The following is an 18,178-nucleotide window of genomic DNA, read 5'->3' on the forward strand; positions in this document are numbered from 1 at the left end:
AGGGAAGCAAGGCCCAAAGATGTCAGTGATCAGCACAGAGCTTTCATCAACACAAAACTGGAATTAAAACCAAGCCAACCACTTTCCTGCATCCTGAACACTAGAAAATGTAACCTCTTAACACACACTGATTAGTCAAGCAATCTATAGCTTGTCAGCACATCAAAGCATGGGCAGATTTACTTGATCCTGCTGAAGATTATAAAAAGAACAATCTGCAGATAATAGCTTCTACTGGCAGAGCTTATGCAGGGGGTAGGGCTCCTATCCTATCCTAGAAGGACTGGGGCTGCATGAGCCTCATCTCTACCTTTGGATTCTATTGCTCATCCATGAAAACACTGAAACCTCAATACCACTAGTGTAATAAAAAGGTAGCACCTAGTTCCTAACACAAAGCCCAAGGAACTTTTAATTTTACATGAAGGAAAACAAAACTTTAAAATCAATATCAGATGCTTCAGACACTTAACAAGTGTGTTCGTTTTTCCTTTCCTCTGATAACTCTTGAAGACACCACAAAGATTTGGATTTCTAAACTTTCTAGGAGTGGTTTTTTGTTTGTTTGTTTGTTTTTGTTTTGGCTTAGCAAAGAGCAAAGTGTGCAATATTATCAGATTCCTATATCTAGGAATACAAGGCCTACAAACAAAAGATTTGGGAAGGTTCCCCTTGCCCCAGTGGTTAGGTAGGAAATATCTAGCTCTCCAGTACCCAAAAATGCCAGGTGCTTACAGGATAATGCTTATACCTACGTTGAGGGGAAAAGGAAACATTCATTCTCCACTAGCAAAAGCTTTGAAACAGTTAATCCTCAATAAACTGAGCATGCAGGAATCTTAGCTGATTTTCAGGCTTGATTATCTATTCCTTAACATGTCTTTACACATAGTTTTTACAACTATATCAAGACAAAATATCTCTAGCTTTTACCAAAAGTACTTAATGATAACACAAGGAGAAATTTGGCAAAATGCTTATAAGATTGACTAGACATGAAACTAGTAAGCAAAAGACAAAAGTATTATTGCCCAGGTACTAATATGGATTAGCAAAAAACAACAATGACATTCCTAAATAATAAACTTTTTCTTTTAAGAGCTAAAAAAAAACAATAATTTTAATTTAACAAGCTTAATTTACATAAAAGGGAACGTAATCAATATTATGAGAAAAAATCTGCATAACTGGTATAATTAATTACATCTCTCAAACAAAAGATCTTTATATTGTGCTTCTCTATCAATCTAAGATTGTAGGCAATGATTACAATGGCACCGTACAGATTATCTAGAACATCATGTCCATGCAGACAACACAATAATCCAACTTGTTTTCACAGGAAGAAACCACACTTAGATCCATCAAGAAGGGCACCAATTAGTTTTACTCTTCTCCCTCCCACCCACCCCTCAGGTTTTAATCATCTGTTGTATAGCAACTGTTGTAAATTATGGGTAACAACAACCTTGGAACTTCAATACCAATATAAACCAATACCCCACTGCCACCTTCTTGGCAGTTTGCCACATATGCTATTTTAAAGTTAGGCATTAGGAGGCAGCAAATGGCTCAAAACCACAGGCACAGATAAATATTGTAGGAAGTTGGAAAAGAGACCTAAAGCTGCAAAGGCAGAGAAAACAGATCTCATCTTAAACACAGACTTCCAGGAATTTAGATATGTTATGAGGAACAGCTAGAAGGGAAACGGGTTTGGCCCTCATAGAGAGTTGTAAAACTATCTGGATTCCATTCCCCATTTCTGCAGCTCTAAGAAAGGCTGATGGTCACCTGAAGGGTTAAACAACATAGGTCTTGGTTTCCTTTAATCTTGTTTTGTTTCTTGGCTCCAGAAACAAAGGTCTCTTGGTTGCCTATGTGGAATTCTCAGGTCGCACTTGCTTTGGCAATGCCCATGCTAATGCATATTCTGTTCAAGCCATCACGGAGACATTAGAACTGATTCGGCCCCATATCGCTTCATTCTGACTAAGGCATTTACATATTTAAAGCATGCACCATAGTTACTCAGAAATGCCAATGCGGCATCTACGTTAAAAAAAATACTTGTGACACGTACTCTAATTCAAGGAATTATGTCTTCAGATAACACATATGTGTCTTATTTGGGGAAAGATGAAAACAGACTTTTCACTTTCCTAAAGGGAGAAAAATACCTCTAAATGAAGCATTTTTATTTTAGTTATAATGCTTGACTGAATTATAAGACATGTAGCTTAAGCCACCTTAAAAATTGTTTGATTGGTTTGTAATATCAAAACAACTCTTGCCTTTCTCTGGGTATTTACTTTGAAAAAATAAACTCATATAATTTATAGAAGAATTTTATTTCAAGCACAAATAGAAAAGTCCTCAGGAAATATGACTACTAGGAATCAAAACTATAAATGTATGAGGAAGACTGTGTGGTGCATGAAACAAGAAAACATCTCCAAAGATAGTTCCCTACTATTTTTGCATTGTTTCTTAAACTGTTGTGCTAAGAATGCATACATTATGTGCCACACAATACTTAGCTATCAGAACATACAGGATAGAGCAGTAATGAAAAACACATTCAGTATTACGATAGTAATATTGTGATAAACAATTATACCAAACCAAAAGTAATTGCTATCTAAAAATGCAAATGCTCCACAAAACGTATTTTCCGTCTAGGCATGCATGATGATTCCAAACTCCTCCAATAACCAAATTTCAGCTTTATTACAACTGACTATTAAAAGTAATTGAAGAAAATATCACACATTACTTACTGTTTCTGAGATTTCTATGCCATCTTTCTGAATTCAAAGGGGTGGAGAAGAATTACTGCCACGAGGAAGTCTAGCAGGCAAAAAGAGGGAAAACAGCAAGTATTAGTTGTCTGAAATATTAACATCTTCAGGTTTTCTTGAGGTACTTCCCACAAGATCCCAAAGCAAAGAAGAAAAAGGAAAAGTTGGAGAAAAACATCACACACATCCCAAGCCGACTTTCTCCACAAACCCATGCAGCTCCAAACTTTAAAGTAAAGGCTCAAATTGTTGAGCACCCTGATTGAGCAAATATCCAACTTCGGTATCACTGGTTACGTACACAATTTCAGTAAGACGAATGCATCTCCAAAATTACTGTTACTTTAATGTATTATCCAGATTTTCCCCCTGTTTCTCTCCCTTTCTCCCTTTTCCATTCACATTTTTCTTCCTACAAAATGCACATAGGTCTGTTCTTCCTTGTACCCTGAGTCAGGCCTGGCTTTGAAATGCATTTCAATCTCTCAACACAGACTGCTTTCATTGCATTTAGAGTCCCACTAAGGCCCAGCTTTAAAAGCTACTGATTCTTTTTTTCTTTAGCCTTCCTCACAAAGGAAGGGTATTTTGTAAATTACCAGCTCGTTCAGATCAACAAAAGGTACTTTCATAGAAAGCCCCATTTGATTTTGCTCAAATTTGATTACAAGGATGGAGAAAAGGAAAGGAAGTCAAAAAGAAAAACCCCAGATGGCTTTTTCATTCATCTCAGTGAATGAGCTTTATCTGTGCCTTTTGAAACTGTAGCAGTGGAAAAGCATTTCTGTTGGCTTAAAAAACTTGACAAAAATTATTGGTTTGCCATTTCTCATGTAACAGCCATTGGGAACTGGATGAAAAGACTTTTTCATGGGATCGCCTGCTTGGATCAAAATAATGGAGATTAGGTATTTCATTATAAATTACAGTGGGAGATAGAGCAGGCTGTCATATTAATAGCAACCTGCTCATGGCCTTCAATGGTAGCTATTCTCCTAGACAAAGGACCAAGGGGGTTGTCTATTGAACTTGTACTTTAGGCCTGATCAATTTTCTATCATCAAGGCAAAAGGTGAGATGACTAACAAAGGAATTCACACATGAGTGACCTCATAAGCCTACAGATAAAACAGCTTAAAGAAGCAAAATACATCCTGAAATTATGGATGATAAACTATATAAAGAAGAAGAAGACAGAGTCTGAGAGCAGGAAAAGGAAAGAGCAATAGTCTATAATTCTCCTCTCTCTTCTTGGCCAAATGGACACATTAAAAGCTACTTGTTTTCAGCTGCAGATAATTGCAGCATTTGGGTTATAGTGGTCGGCTCTAAATCCTTCAGCCCACTTTTTTCCTCAGCACAGCTCCAGTCATTTCACTCGCTCTTAACAACAGCATTGTGTTCAAGACAAAGCGTCTACCAAGAGTCACACTTAAAAATAAAAACTAAAAAGAATCACAAGCAACACAGGCTTCCAGATATTACACAGTAGACTGTGCGTTTGTTATTTGCTTCAGGTTTCCAGCCTCTCGCCTGCCTCTCGTGCACTAACTTGGAATCTAAAGCTTTTCAAAGACTAAGCTGTACCTGAGACTAAAAGACACAGAATCTTAATGAAGCAGAATGAAACGTGTGATTCCATGAAGACTCTCTCAGAAGAGAGTGAAGATAAAATACTAATCCAAAGAACTAGTGCAGGACAGGTGATTAATTTTTATCCAATCACAAGGACTACTTTAGATTCCAAATTGAAGTTGTCCAAATCACTGTAGAAATTGCTAAAATTGTCTTCCCTGTTACATTTCCATGGAATTTTCTTCAACCTTTCTTAAAAAAAAATAATTGGCATTTCTGCCCTCTAGTCTCAGTATTCCTTGAATTCAGGATGGTAATAGAGAATTTATGTTCCAGGGATAAAACCCAGGTTACCAAAGGTTACTGTTACCTGGAGATGCAGATACTCTGTAAGACTCTGCATACTACATAAAGCTAATGCAGAGTAAAAATACCTGTGAGCTGGGCACCTGCCTGGCTCCGTCCATTAAGTGTCTGCCTTCAGCTCAGGTCATGATCCCATAGTCCTGGGATTGAGCCCCGAGTTGGGCTCCCTGCTCAGCAGGGAGTCCACTTCTCCTTCTTCCTTTGCCCCTTCCCCTGGCTTGTGCTTTCTCTCTCTCTCTCAAGTAAATAAATAAAATCTTTTAAAAAATACATGTGAGCAGGATATATTTTTACTGTGCTGCGTATTTTTTAAACCCAAAGAGTAGTATAAGATTATCAATGTAAAAGGACTTCCAACTGCCTAAAAGCTTGAGAAAATACCATAAATATCACCCATGACAGCAGCTGTCAAAATAAGACTATATTTGAAAGGGCACTCTTGACAGGTGTAATGACCCCCCAAATCTTGGTCACAAGCAGTCTCAGTACACACTCACACATATAGTAGTGATGACATAAGGAAGGTCATTTATACGTAGTTCAATAAAACAGGATATAGTGTAATCTGAGGCATATATACAAAAGAATCTGCATTTGTGTAAACTGTCCTTTGTTTTTTTAGAACCCTGGATCCCTCAACTATTTGAACTATTTGGAGAGATCACAAAGTTATTAAGGAGGAATTAAACAACACTGATTGAAGCCAGTGTGCAGGAAAGCTCTTTCTACTATTGGTGTAAATGTGGATGGGTATAAGTTTTCCGGAGGGTAACTGGCCAGCATTCTTCAAAAGTTTGAAAGCCTTCATAACTCTTTTTTTTTTTTTTAAGATTTTTTATTTATTTATTTGAGAGAGAGAGAATGAGAGAGAGAGCACATGAGAGGGGGGAGGGTCAGAGGGAGAAGCAGACTCCCTGCCGAGCAGGGAGCCCGATGCGGGACTCGATCCAGGGACTCCAGGATCATGACCTGAGCCGAAGGCAGTCGCTTAACCAACTGAGCCACCCAGGCGCCCAGCCTTCATAACTCTTGACCTAGTTATTCCACCTCTAGGAATCTTCCGAGTAGAAACCATCAAAAATGCAGATAAAGATTTTGTTTTCCACAAAGATACTTATACAGTGAGCCAGACAGTAACAGGATAGTGGTTAGGATTACAAATTCTAGAGCCAGACTAGCTGAGTTCCAATTACAACTTGATCAACTTCCAATTACAACCTTATAACTTTGGTAATTAACCTCTCTATGTGTCAGTTTTATTACCTGTAAAATGGGAATCTTTAAAGTGTGTTATAAGAATTAAACGAGTTAACATATATAAAACACTTAAAAAGTGACTAACACAGTAAGTACTGAGTATTAGATATTGTTATTATTACTATAAATGCTCAAAATCTGGAAAATTATCAGCTCAATTGTGATAAATTAATACAATAGAATGCAATATGCCCATTCGAGATCTTGTTTCTTAGTGACATGGAAAAATATTCATACTTAGTGAAAAACTCAGTATTCAAAAATCTCTGTATTATGTGACCTCAACTATATCTATATCTATATCTATATCATATTTATGTGCATTATGTGGTAATAGTATTTATTCCTGAATAATGTAATTTCAAGTGATATTTATTTCTTTTTATATTTTTTAATTTTTAAATTTTGAATGAAAAATTTTAATTTTTTAAAAAAAATCCTTTTTAAAAAGATTTTATTTATTTATTTGATAGAGAGAGAGCAGGAGCAGGGGGAGGGAAGGAGCAGAGGGAGAGAGAGAAGCAAACTCCCCACTGAGCAGGGAGCCCAATGTGGGGCTCGATCCCAGGACCCCAGGATCATGACCTGAGCCGAAGGCAGATGCTTAACTAACTGAGCCAACCAGGCACCTCCCCAAAATTCTTATTTTTATAAAAGTTAGTTTATGAAGAAGTAGAACTAGGGGGAGCCCCAAAGACCATGCAGTGTTTATCTAATAGAGGTAGGCCAGGCTATGGGGAAAGTCAGAATCTAGTTCTTAGTTCTTAGCCCTAAGATCTGGAGATGAGATGTGCTTCAATAACTGGGAACTAAACTTAATCTCTAAAATGCAAAAAAGTAAAATCCAAGCATAATAGATCCACAAAATTCCCACCCGAAGAAGTTGTCAATATCTGGGTTAGCAAAGGTATCTGACAACAGGAAAATCCAGCAAAATGACTCAGGGATGAACCTGGGGAGATATACACAATGCCAACATATATAGGATGTATTTAACACAAACAGCTTTGATTCAGTTAGGGGCAAAAGACAAAGCCAAGGAATCATAAACATAAGAAGTTTGAACAACAGGGCCAGAGTAGTGACCTAATCAATTGCAGTGGCAGCTAAATATAGACTATAGGGTGCAACCAAGGAAAGGACTCTCTATGGAATGTCTAGAAAAGGGAGTAAAGGCCAAGAGGTAGGCAGTTGCTTTCCCTCTTCCTACCCATGGGGAGCTAGAACCTGAAGACAGAAAGGGAGGTGTATGGAAGAGCAGAACCCTGCCCCCAAACCCTGCTGGGCCTTTTGTCAAGCCTGAACTAGGGGGTAGGGGAAGGATGGGGGTGGAGGGGTAAGGACAGGGAAATGGGTGAGCCTAGTAATTGGGCTGTGCTAGTCTTTAGTAACTAACAGTGACTGGAAAGTTACCAAAATCTCCCAAATTATTATTAAGAATCAGGAATGTGACAGAGCAGAGTTGAAGGTGAAGAAAGCAGAACTGAATTACTCAATACATGACTTACATGTGTATTATGCCTTTATTGCAAGAAAAAGTGTCAAAGCTAAGTGCTAGACTTTTGAAGAGACTTCAGTTAGTAAGAAACAACATTCAAGAATATGAAAATGCCATATGATCCAACAATTCCACTTCTGGATATATATCCAAAAGAATTGAAAGTAGGGACTCAAACAGATATTTGTACATGCAGCATTATTCACAATAGCTAGAAGGTAGAAACAACTCAAGTGTCCATAGAGAGATGAATGGATAAACAAAATGTGGTATTTTCAATGGAATATTATTGTATATTCAATGGAATATTATCCAGTCTTAAAAAGGAAATTCTAATACATGCTACAACATGGATGAATATTGAAGATATTATGCTAAGTGAAATAAGCCAGATGCAAAAGGACAAATACTGTATGATTCCACTTGTATGAGGTACTTAGAGTAGTCAAACTCAAATAGACAGAGAGTAGAATGGTGGTTGCCGGAGGCTAGGGGAAAAGGAAAATTTGGAATTATTGCTTAATGGATACAGAGTTTCAGTTTTTCAAGATAAGAAGGAGTTCTGGAGATGGATGGTGGTCATAGTTGTACAACGAAGTGAATGTACTTAGGGCCACTGAACTGTACACTTTAAAAAAATGGTGAATTTTATGTTATGTATATTTTACCACAATTTTTTAAAAGAATACGAAAAAATACAATAAATAAAATAAAAAAGAATATGAAAATATTGCTTCCTGAACGCCAACTCTTTCATCTTATTATCATCCAATGGCAAGGAAAGGACAGAGAGGGAAAGGTAGGGGAAGAGGAAGGGAGACAGTGAGAGAGAGTGAGAGAGAGACAGAGAGAGAGAGAGAAGGGCTGCTATGTGCAGTTAGTTGTGCAATCTGTACAGTTCACCCAGAGACCACGGGGGTAAAATGGGGGTGAAATCCAGCCACGATTTATGCTGACCAAGTGGTATGTCCTAGGGCTGGACTTCAATAGCTGGGAGGAAGGGTGCTATTTTGTAACTCATCCACCCAGAAGGAACATCTTTTATTAATCTGCAGAATGGCACTGCATGTGTCAACAGGCCTTGGAAGGGAGCCAGACTGGTATGCAGACAGATTAAGAATGATGATTTAGATTGAGTGGCAGAGTTGGTTATGTGCTCTTTATCAGTGAACTGGCCACCAATTCTCTGGGATAACCTTCTGCCTGGGAGTTTCATCATTGTCTTCTTCACAAGCTCTTCCCTGCCATCAATACAACCAACAGTATCTCACGCACCAAGGCATATGGTATGATATGAGTAAAATAATATGTAATATATAATTTGGCTTCTCTAAATGAGACAAGATAAATTGACTCCAGGTCTAAAACACATGCTCTTCACTTTTCAGAACTACAGGGAACCCCGTTCTTATACCACTTGTCTGTGGATGGTATTTAAAATTTACATTTCTAACCCTGACTTTCTACCCAAATTAATGCCATACTTCAGGTAAGCTACAGGACATTTCTAAATATATCCAAAATATCTATTTGCCCCATCCCACCAAAAAACAGCTGCCTTTCCTAACTTCTCTGATTCTGTTCATGTGTGACCCTAAGTGCCCAGACCCATTATAGTGGCAATATATTTGAATCCTCCCTTTTCCTTGTGCCTTACGGTCAATCAATATGGGTCCATTTTTTTCCCTTGATATGTTATATCCAGACCTTCCAGACCTTTCCTGAGGTCATATACGGTCCTGAAAATATAATAGTTTCTCAGTGTTCTTTAATTGATCCTCTTGTCTTCTCTATGGCCTCATTCAGGAAGAGTGGTAATTCCCTTGATTAACTCTATCAACTTGCTCACTCATCTTCCTTAAAACTCTCCCTCTGTGGCTTCTTGGACTCCAACCACTTCCCTGATTCTCTAATCCCTCCAATTCCATGTTTCTGACTCCACCAACTTCAGTGAGGGACTCTCCTTCATCCCCAAAAATCTCTTTGACTTGATCTTCTTCATACTACACACCCCTGGCCATCTCTCCCTCTTCGGGATCACCTATGATCTATATGCTAATGACTCCCAAATCCACCCTCCAGCACCAGTCCTAAAGCCAGCTCAAGTTCAAGTTCAATATGCTAAAACCTAATCCATTGTCTTCCACAACTCTGCAGGGAATGAGGGAGCAAGTGAGAAGGGGGGACAAGGGGAGAGAGAGAGAGATAGGAATAGAGAGAGAAAGAAATAGAGCCCAAACATGCATTCTTCCCATTCTACATTTTTTTAAAGATTTACTTTAGAGAAAGAAAGAGAGAGAGAGCGCGCGCAAGCAGGTGGAAGGGCAGAGGGAAAGGGAGAGAATCTCAAGCAGACTACCCACTGAGCACAGAGACTGATGTGGGACTCCAACTCACGACCCTGAGATCATGACCTGAGCTGAAATCAACGGCCTGACTCTCAACTGACTGAGCCACCCAGGTGCCCCCCCTTTCTAGATTGGTAAAAAGCAACTCTTAGTTTCTCAAGCAACAAATGGCCATCCTTGTTGGTTTTTCTGTCTCAACCTCTAATTAATCACCAAAACCTTGGAATTACATCTTACAAATTTCTCTATGGTTTCTCCTCTTCTTTTCAATCAAACTCCTATTACTCTAATTAGGATCTGAAGCAGCGATGACTTAAGCAACTATACTAACCTCCAAACTGAGCTTCCTTCCTAATCCTCAAAATTCATCCTCCACCTGGCCATTACAATGATGTTTTTAAAGGAAAAATCTACCCATGTCACTGTTCTAATTGAACCTTTCAATGCTATCCAATGCTGTAGAGCCTTACTAACCAAAATGCATCACCTGGGACCTTGTTAGAAATGCAGAAACTGGGACCTTACTCCAAGTCTAATGAATCAGATCTGCATCTTAACAAGATCTTCAGGTGATTCATATATTCATTCAAGTTTGAGAAGCACTGGTCTAAAGAACAAAGTACTATTATTATATCTTCACCCATAGGCTCTTCACAACCTTCACAAACTGGTGCTCATCTATCTTCCCAATTTCAACTTGAGCCCCCTCCCCTCCACACCACTTTTCCTGCCTCAGGACCTCTGTACAAGTCATTCTTTGCCCAGAATACCCTTTCCTACTTTATCTGGCAATATCTGACTCATCTCTTAAGAGTTAGACTAAATGTCACATCTTCTTACCACCTGTCAAGACCAGAAGTTTTATTTCAAGAGAATAAAAAAGAATAAGCAAGGTTAGAACACAGTATCCATACTAGACATAAGTATTTTTCATGAAATTTTTTTTCAATTTTACGTGTATAGATGCATACTGATCATGGTCTACAACGCATTTCTTACTACAAATAAAAAACAAAAAAAATGTCTTCACTAAGTTCAGAGGTTTTGTCAGAAGAGCCTCAGAGTTTTGCCATATGTGCATACCTCTTTATAAAACGGATTGAATTTTATAAAAGTAAATTTTTGCATGTCTGTTTCTCCATCAGACCATGAGTTCCTCCAGGGTGGGAGCTGTAACTTTTCCATTTTTGAAAATCCAAATCCTAATACAATCAATGTTTATTGAATGAATGAATGAATGAATGAATGAATAACAGCATTAATGAATTAAGTTCACTATTGTTCAGGAGAAGATCAATAGTTTCTGGTGTTGAGGCAAGGAGTAACAGAGGGACAAGAGTCACACCTTCGGGAGGTGGTCCAGGGTCCAAGAAAAGGCTGTGGGCTCCAGCTAAACTGACTTCAATTTTGAATCCCTACTTTGTCCCTTATGACTGTGTCACCTTGAACAACTTACCTAACCTCACAGAGTCTCAACTTTCTCCTCTGAAAAAAGGGTATGTTATATATTTAATTTTCCAAGTGGTAAGATAAGTGAGATAACGTTGCATGAAGTACTTAACACATTCTCTAGAACATAGTAAGTGCCCTGTAATTCTGTATTGGTATAAGAATTAAATATAATAATATTTACCACAGATCTGTGACATTGTAGGCATTCATGAACAGTAATTATTGTAGCTAGGCAATTTATTGGGATTTTTAATATGACAGAATAACCTACCAAAAAATAATTAATAAAATAATCTCATAATAATGTCAGTATGGTACAAAAACAGACACAGAGATCAATGGAACAGAATAGAGAGCCCAGAAATGTACCCTCAACTCTATGGTCAACTAATCTTCGATAAAGCAGGAAAGAATGTCCAATGGAAAACAGTCTCTTCAACAAATGGTGTTGGGAAACTTGGACAGCCACATGCAGAAAAATGAAACTGGACCATTTTTTTACACCACACACAAAAATAGACTCAAAATGGTTGAAAGACCTAAATGTGAGACAGGAGTCCATCAAAATCCTAAAGGAGAACACAGGCAGCAACCTCTTCGACCTCAGCCGCAGCAACTTCTTCCTAGAAACACTGCCAAAGGCAAGGGAAGCAAGGGCAAAAATGAACTATTGGGACTTCATCAAGATAAAAAGCTTTTGCACAGCAAAAGAAACAGTCCACAAAACCAAAAGACAACTGACAGAATGGGAGAAGATATTTGCAAATGACATATCAGATAAAGGGCTAGTACCCAAAATCTATAAAGAACTTCTCAAACTCAACACCCAAAGAACAAATGATCCAATCAAGAAGTAGGCAGAAGACATGAACAGACATTTTTCCAAAAAAGACATCCAAATGGCCAACAGACACATGAAAAAGTGCTCAACATCGCTCGGCATCAGGGAAATCCAAATCAAAACCTCAATGAGATACCACCTCACACCAGTCAGAATGGCTAAAATTAACAAGTCAGGAAACCACAGATGTTGGCGGGGATGCAGAGAAAGGGGAACCCTCCTACACTGTTGGTGGGAATGCAAGCTGGTGCAGCCACTCTGGAAAACAGTATGGAGGTTCCTCAAAAAGTTGAAAATAGAGCTACCATACAACCCAGCAATTGCACTACTGGGTATTTACCCCAAAGATACAAATGTAGGGATCCGAAGGGGTACATGCACCCCGATGTGTATAGCAGCAATGTCCACAATAGCCAAACTACGGAAAGAGCCAAGATGTCCACCAACAGATGAATGGATAAAGAAGATGTGGTATACACAATGGAATATTATGCAGCCATCAAAAGAAATGACATCTGGCCATTTGCAACAACGTGGATGGAACTGGAGGGTATTATGCTGAGTGAAATAAGTCAATCAAAGAAAGACATGTATCATATGATCTCACTGATATGAGGAATTCTTAATCTCAGGAAACAAACTGAGGGTTGCTGGAGTGGTGGGGGGTGGGAGGGATGGGGTGGCTGGGTGATAGACATTGGGGAGGGTATGTGCTATGATGAGCGCAGTGAATTATGTAAGACTGTTGAATCACAGACCTGTACCTCTGAAACAAATAATACATTATATGTTTAAAAAAAAAAAAAAAGAGAAGAAGATAGCAGGAAGGGAAAAATGAAGGGGGGAAATCGGAGGGGGAGACGAACCATGAGAGACTATGGACTCTGAGAAACAAACTGAGGGTTCGAGAGTGGAGGGGAGTGGGGGGATGGGTTAGCCTGGTGATAGGTATTAAAGAGGGCACGTACTGAATGGAGCACTGGGTGTTATACGCAAACAATGAATCATGGAACACTACATCAAAAACTAATGATGTAATGTATGGTGATTAACATAATAAAATTAAAAATGTGAAAAATAAATAATCTTATTTACATAACTATAAATAATTATATGAATATGTGTTTATATAAATTTATATAAATATTTATGCAAAGAATTAATAAAACAATTTCTTATTTTAACTTGGGATTAAAAATGAGACTCCCCATTCCCCACAGGAGAGTATCTTACTTTATTTCCTTTTTCTATAGCACATATCACTTTTAACTATTATATAATCCTTAATTGTATGTTTATTATTTAGCATCTGTTTCCTCAACCAGAATATAGGCTGCATGAAGGCAGAAATACTGTCTGCTTTGGTTACCAAGCTCCTACATTAGTACCTGACAGAGGGAGAGTAAGCACTGAAAAAGTATTTGCTGAATAAATGGATTACCAGCTAAGCCTTTATGTCTTTCAAATATGGATTTGCCTTGGTCTGAGGGGGAGTTAAGAGTCTCTTCTGGTGAAAAAGAAAAGAGACAGATGGGACTGGCCACATCCAAGCTAACCCTAAACAGGCCTTTGTTTTAAAAATCCTAGGCCTGTAAAATTAACAAGTCAGGAAATGACAGATGTTGGCGGGGATGCAGAGAAAGGGGAACCCTCCTACACTGTTGGTGGGAATGCAAGCTGGTGCAGCCACTCTGGAAAACAGTATGGAGGTTCCTCAAAAAGTTGAAAATAGAGCTACACTACGACCCAGCAATTGCACTACTGGGTATTTACCCCAAATATACAAATGTAGTGATCCAAAGGGGTACGTGCACCCCAATGTTTATAGCAGCAATGTCCACAATAGCCAAACTACGGAAAGAGCCAAGATGTCCATCAACAGATGAATGAATAAAGAAGATGTGGTATATATATACAATGGAATATTACACAGCCATCAAAAAAACCAAACCAAAACAAAACAAAATCTTGCCATTTGCAATGACGTGGATGGAACTAGAGGGTATTATGCTAAGCGAAATAAGTCATTCAGAGAAAAACAAGTATCATATGATCTCACTGATATGAGGAATTCTTTTTTTTTTTTTGAACTCCAAGTACAAACTTTATTTCTATTACAAGTATGTTAATAATAATAATAGTAGTTGTAGTAGTAGTAGTAGTAAAATAAAAAGAGGGGATGGGGGCTCTGATACTTGGTTTTCAGGGCAAGCCATGGAGCTTAGGCCTCAGTCCTGATCCAGGCAGAGCCCAGCATGGCTCTGGTGGCAACAGGGAGCCCCCAGCCTTCTCCATCAGAAGACAGTAAAGACAAAGGAGCCATGGCTCCCCACCAGAAACAGAAGGCAGTTACACCAAATGCCAAAGAAGCAGATTTAAACAAAGCCTCTAGTGCACTCACCTCTAGCTCAACTCATCTCCAAAGCCTTGTTCCTAACATATATTGCAACTGGCCTGAACACTTTACCAGAGTGCCTCCATACACACAAGAGGCCCAAATTCTGGAGTGGGGAGGGACAGTACACAGGAGAGGGTACCTAAAGTTCCCAAAGTGAGGCCCCAGCAGAGAAGAGAATCACTTCACTGGTGAGTACCAGGTTTCCAGAACCCTCTCTCATCTCTCCACCAGGACTACACAGCACCAAGAAGCAGTGGCAATAGTATGTCAAAAGATGGAGCCCTGGTGGGCTGAGAGGCCATAACTTGTATTTCTGTGCAGCGAAAAGGCAGTAGCTAAAGATGAAACATTTCTCAACAGCCTCCCTGCTAACCCTCCCCCAAAGCCTCAAACTCCCACAGCACAATCTCAAAAGACACAAAATGGCCATAACCTACAAAAAGTTAAAATCTGTAAAATCTCCCCTGCCCACAGAGCCCGAGAGATGGGGCCTGAACCGCGGCAAGTGCTGCTGTGCAGAAAAGATGGAACCACTGCGCAGGTTCTCTGTGACACCATTACTCCTCCTCCTCTTCCTCCTCTGCATCCCCAGCTCCCTGTTACTTGGGGGGTTTTGCCTTTGCAATTCTGTTTCTGTAGTTGGCGGCTGTGGAGGTGACCCGCGAGTTCCTGCCACCTTCACTCCTACCACTTACTCCGTACCTCCCTGAAGGCCCATGGGGGAAGGTGGGTACAAGGTTTTCTGGGTAGAGATTTCACACTGGGTGAATCACTGGAACATGTCCAGTGGCCATGGCTGTGTTATGGCTGTTTCGATTGCATGCCCGGCCATCCTGGCTGTCTAAGTTTTTGAGCTTCAACATGCGAGGAGGGCTAGGCTGGCACCCAGGTCTGGGGCCTGATGTGGATGTTGACAGTCGATTACAAGTTGCTGTCATATTGTTAATGGGTCTCCTGGGGGGGGGGGGAAGAGGGTAGGTGGGCCCTTTAGCCGTTGCCTGCTTGATATCATCCATATAACCAGAAGACAAGTCTCCCTGGTGTCTGACACGCCTCTTGGGCAGCTCTGGTGAGGTCTCTGGAGGCTGGAAATCCTGTCTAGGAATCCCCTCTGTCACATGGTTGTTTGCTGTGGCTGGGCATTGGTCACACTGGTCCTGGTGATGGAACAGCACCTCCTCCTCCAGCTGTACCCCACAGAATTCACATGGGATGATGATGCCATCCTCCATGGGGGGTGAATTGCTCAGGCCCATCAAAGAGTCTAACTGGTTACTCGCAGCCTGCTGCAAAAACTTTTGGAAGATACATCAGGGTCCTCCACCCCTTTGGGGGAAGTACTGCCCATACTGAGTGAAGGTAAGGCACAGGAAGGACTAGAGCTTGTCTGATGGTCTATCAGCAGTTCCTCTGGGTAGAGCTCCTCACAAAATTCACAAGGCAACATGGTCCGGTCAGCTGTACCCTTCATGTCATTCAGAGCATTGGAACCTTCAAGGGACTGGTCTGTACCACATACAGCCCTCCAGAAGTCCTGCTCTGCCACACTGCGGGCCTGCCCTTCATTTTGCAGACTTAGGGCCAACATGAAGTCCAAATTTGCACTGTCTTCACCACCCTCTTTTGGGGGCTATCGGGTTCTATTCCTTTCCTGCCTTTCTTGTTCTTCCAATAGATTACTCTGAATTGGAAACTGGGCTGTCATGTTCCTTTGGTTGGTAGTTCTACTATGGAAAGGATCTGATTCAAAGGCTCTCAGGGGTTTTCGGGGTAGCCTCATAGGTGGGTCCAGAGCCTCAATTTGCCTGAGGAGCTGGGATGCAATCCAGATGCCATCTTGACCCCAGGACTCATCATATGCATTAGGAGGCATGGCAACCTCATCTCTCTTTTCCTCTCCATCTCTTCCACAAACTTCAGGATGAGTCTTCAGATCTTTCATCAGGACACTGCGCCCACAATTGCCACATAACTCCGTCCGGGCACCACAGTAATCTTCATGGTCCTTCAGTTTGAGAACAGAAAGTTCCAAATCACAGTGCTGGCAAAGGGTGAGCCATAGAGGACACTCAGTCTCCTCATGCTTCTTTAACTGCCTCTTCTCCAACTTCTTATTACATTTGCAGGTCACCTGACAATGTTCTGTAGCCATGTGACTCTCCATGTCAGATTTGGGAAATGGTTCCTTGCAGATAGGACACATACCAATGTTCCTTTGACAGTGGATCTCATGGATGGTAAAATTAAACAGAGGAATTTCTTTTTTGCAACTGTCACACAGTTGAGTGTCCTGGTCATCTAGAAATTCAGCCATCTTTAGTTCTGCCTGAAAACCAGGACGACAGCAAGGACCTGCAGCTGACCCGCTAGCTGCAGACACAGAGCCTCCTCAGTCAGCCCCTACACTGAACACCCTGATATGAGGAATTCTTAATCTCAGGAAATAAACTGAGGGTTGCTGGAGTGGTGGCGGGTGGAAGGGATGGGGTAGCTGGGTGATAGACATTGGGGAGGTTATGTGCTATGGTGAGTGCTGTGAATTGTGTAAGACTGATGAATCACAGACCTGTACCTCTGAAACAAATAATACATTATATGTTTAAAAAAAAAAAAGAAGAAGATAGTAGGAAGGGAAAAATGAACGGGGGGAAATCGGAGGGGGAGACGAACCATGACAGACTATGGACTCTGAGAAACAAACTGAGGGTTTTAGAGGGGAGGGGGGTGGGGGATGGGTTAGCCCGGTGATGGGTATTAAGGAGGGTACATACTGCATGGAGCACTGGGTGTTATACACAAACAATGAATCATGGAACACTACATCAAAAACTAATGATGTAATGAATGGTGACTAACATAACATAATAAAATAAAATTTAAAAATAAAAAATAAAAATCCTAGGCCTATAGATATCATGCTAGAGTGTTTCAGAAGGGAAAACACAAAGGCTGTGGAATTCCATGGTTGAGGAGGAAAAGTGGCCTCATTCACATAAGGTCCGATTCCCTAAATTGAGAGTAGAGATGGAGTTCTAAGTTCTAAGAATGGCAGTCATGAACCTAATGCACCTGAGGTGGTAGGACTTCAGAAGCTAATAGCCCCAGAATTTACTAAAGGCAATGCTGTCTCTCCAGCAGAGGACATCCAAAAATGAACAACTGTTTCCCCTGAGGCTTGTTAGCATGAGGAAAAAAGGCTTTCCTTTCAGAAAAGGAAAATTTTGCTTCACATTTAATTTAATGCCACACAGAGAAGATAGACAAAATGAAATGTCTTAAGAAAAGAGGTGCAGGGGAGCCTGGGTGGCTCAGTCGGTTAAGCATCTGCCTTCGGCTCAGGTAATGATCTCAGGGTTCTGGGATCAAGCCCTGAGTTGGGCTATTTGCTCAGCAGGGAATCTGCTTCTCCCTCTCCCTCTACCTGCCCCTCCCCCTGCTTGTGCACACTCTTTCTCTCTTTCTCTCAAATAAATAAATAAAATCTTAAAAAAAAAAGAAAAAAGAAAAAGAAAAGAGGCCCAAACTATTTAAACCAGGAACCAGTAAAGGAAGTAGAGATATTTAACTTGGCCTAGAGGAATTCCCAGAGGACTCTACAAACACAGAGATGTAGCTACACAGACATAGACATAGACTGTGAGG

General features: G+C 40.3%; 2 protein-coding genes across 10 annotated transcripts in view; both read right to left on the reverse strand.

Annotated features, from left to right (window-relative positions):
* Positions 1-18,178, reverse strand: part of SOX2 (SRY-box transcription factor 2) — an 808,376-nt gene that overhangs the window by 598,506 nt on the left and 191,692 nt on the right. For 5 of the 9 annotated variants that reach the window (XM_032407120.1, XM_032407121.1, XM_032407114.1 and 2 more), the window contains exons 1-2: positions 3,103-3,344; positions 2,781-2,850 (exon numbers count right to left, since the gene is read on the reverse strand). The gene's annotated coding sequence lies outside the window, so the exon portion shown is untranslated. Of the gene's footprint in view, positions 1-2,780; positions 2,851-2,986; positions 3,052-3,102; positions 3,358-18,178 lie in introns of those variants that run through there. The other 4 variants (XM_032407116.1, XM_032407115.1, XR_004299832.1 and 1 more) reach the window with 3 other exon arrangements.
* Positions 15,094-16,914, reverse strand: LOC116633705 (TRAF-type zinc finger domain-containing protein 1-like). Its single transcript, XM_032406271.1, is given in 2 exon segments — positions 15,094-15,845; positions 15,848-16,914. Coding segments are annotated over 2 exon segments (1,755 nt in total). The 5' UTR covers positions 16,851-16,914.

The sequence above is a fragment of the Phoca vitulina genome, unplaced genomic scaffold (assembly GCF_004348235.1).
Source record: "Phoca vitulina isolate PV1807 unplaced genomic scaffold, GSC_HSeal_1.0 scaffold8, whole genome shotgun sequence".
NCBI lineage: Eukaryota > Metazoa > Chordata > Mammalia > Carnivora > Phocidae > Phoca > Phoca vitulina.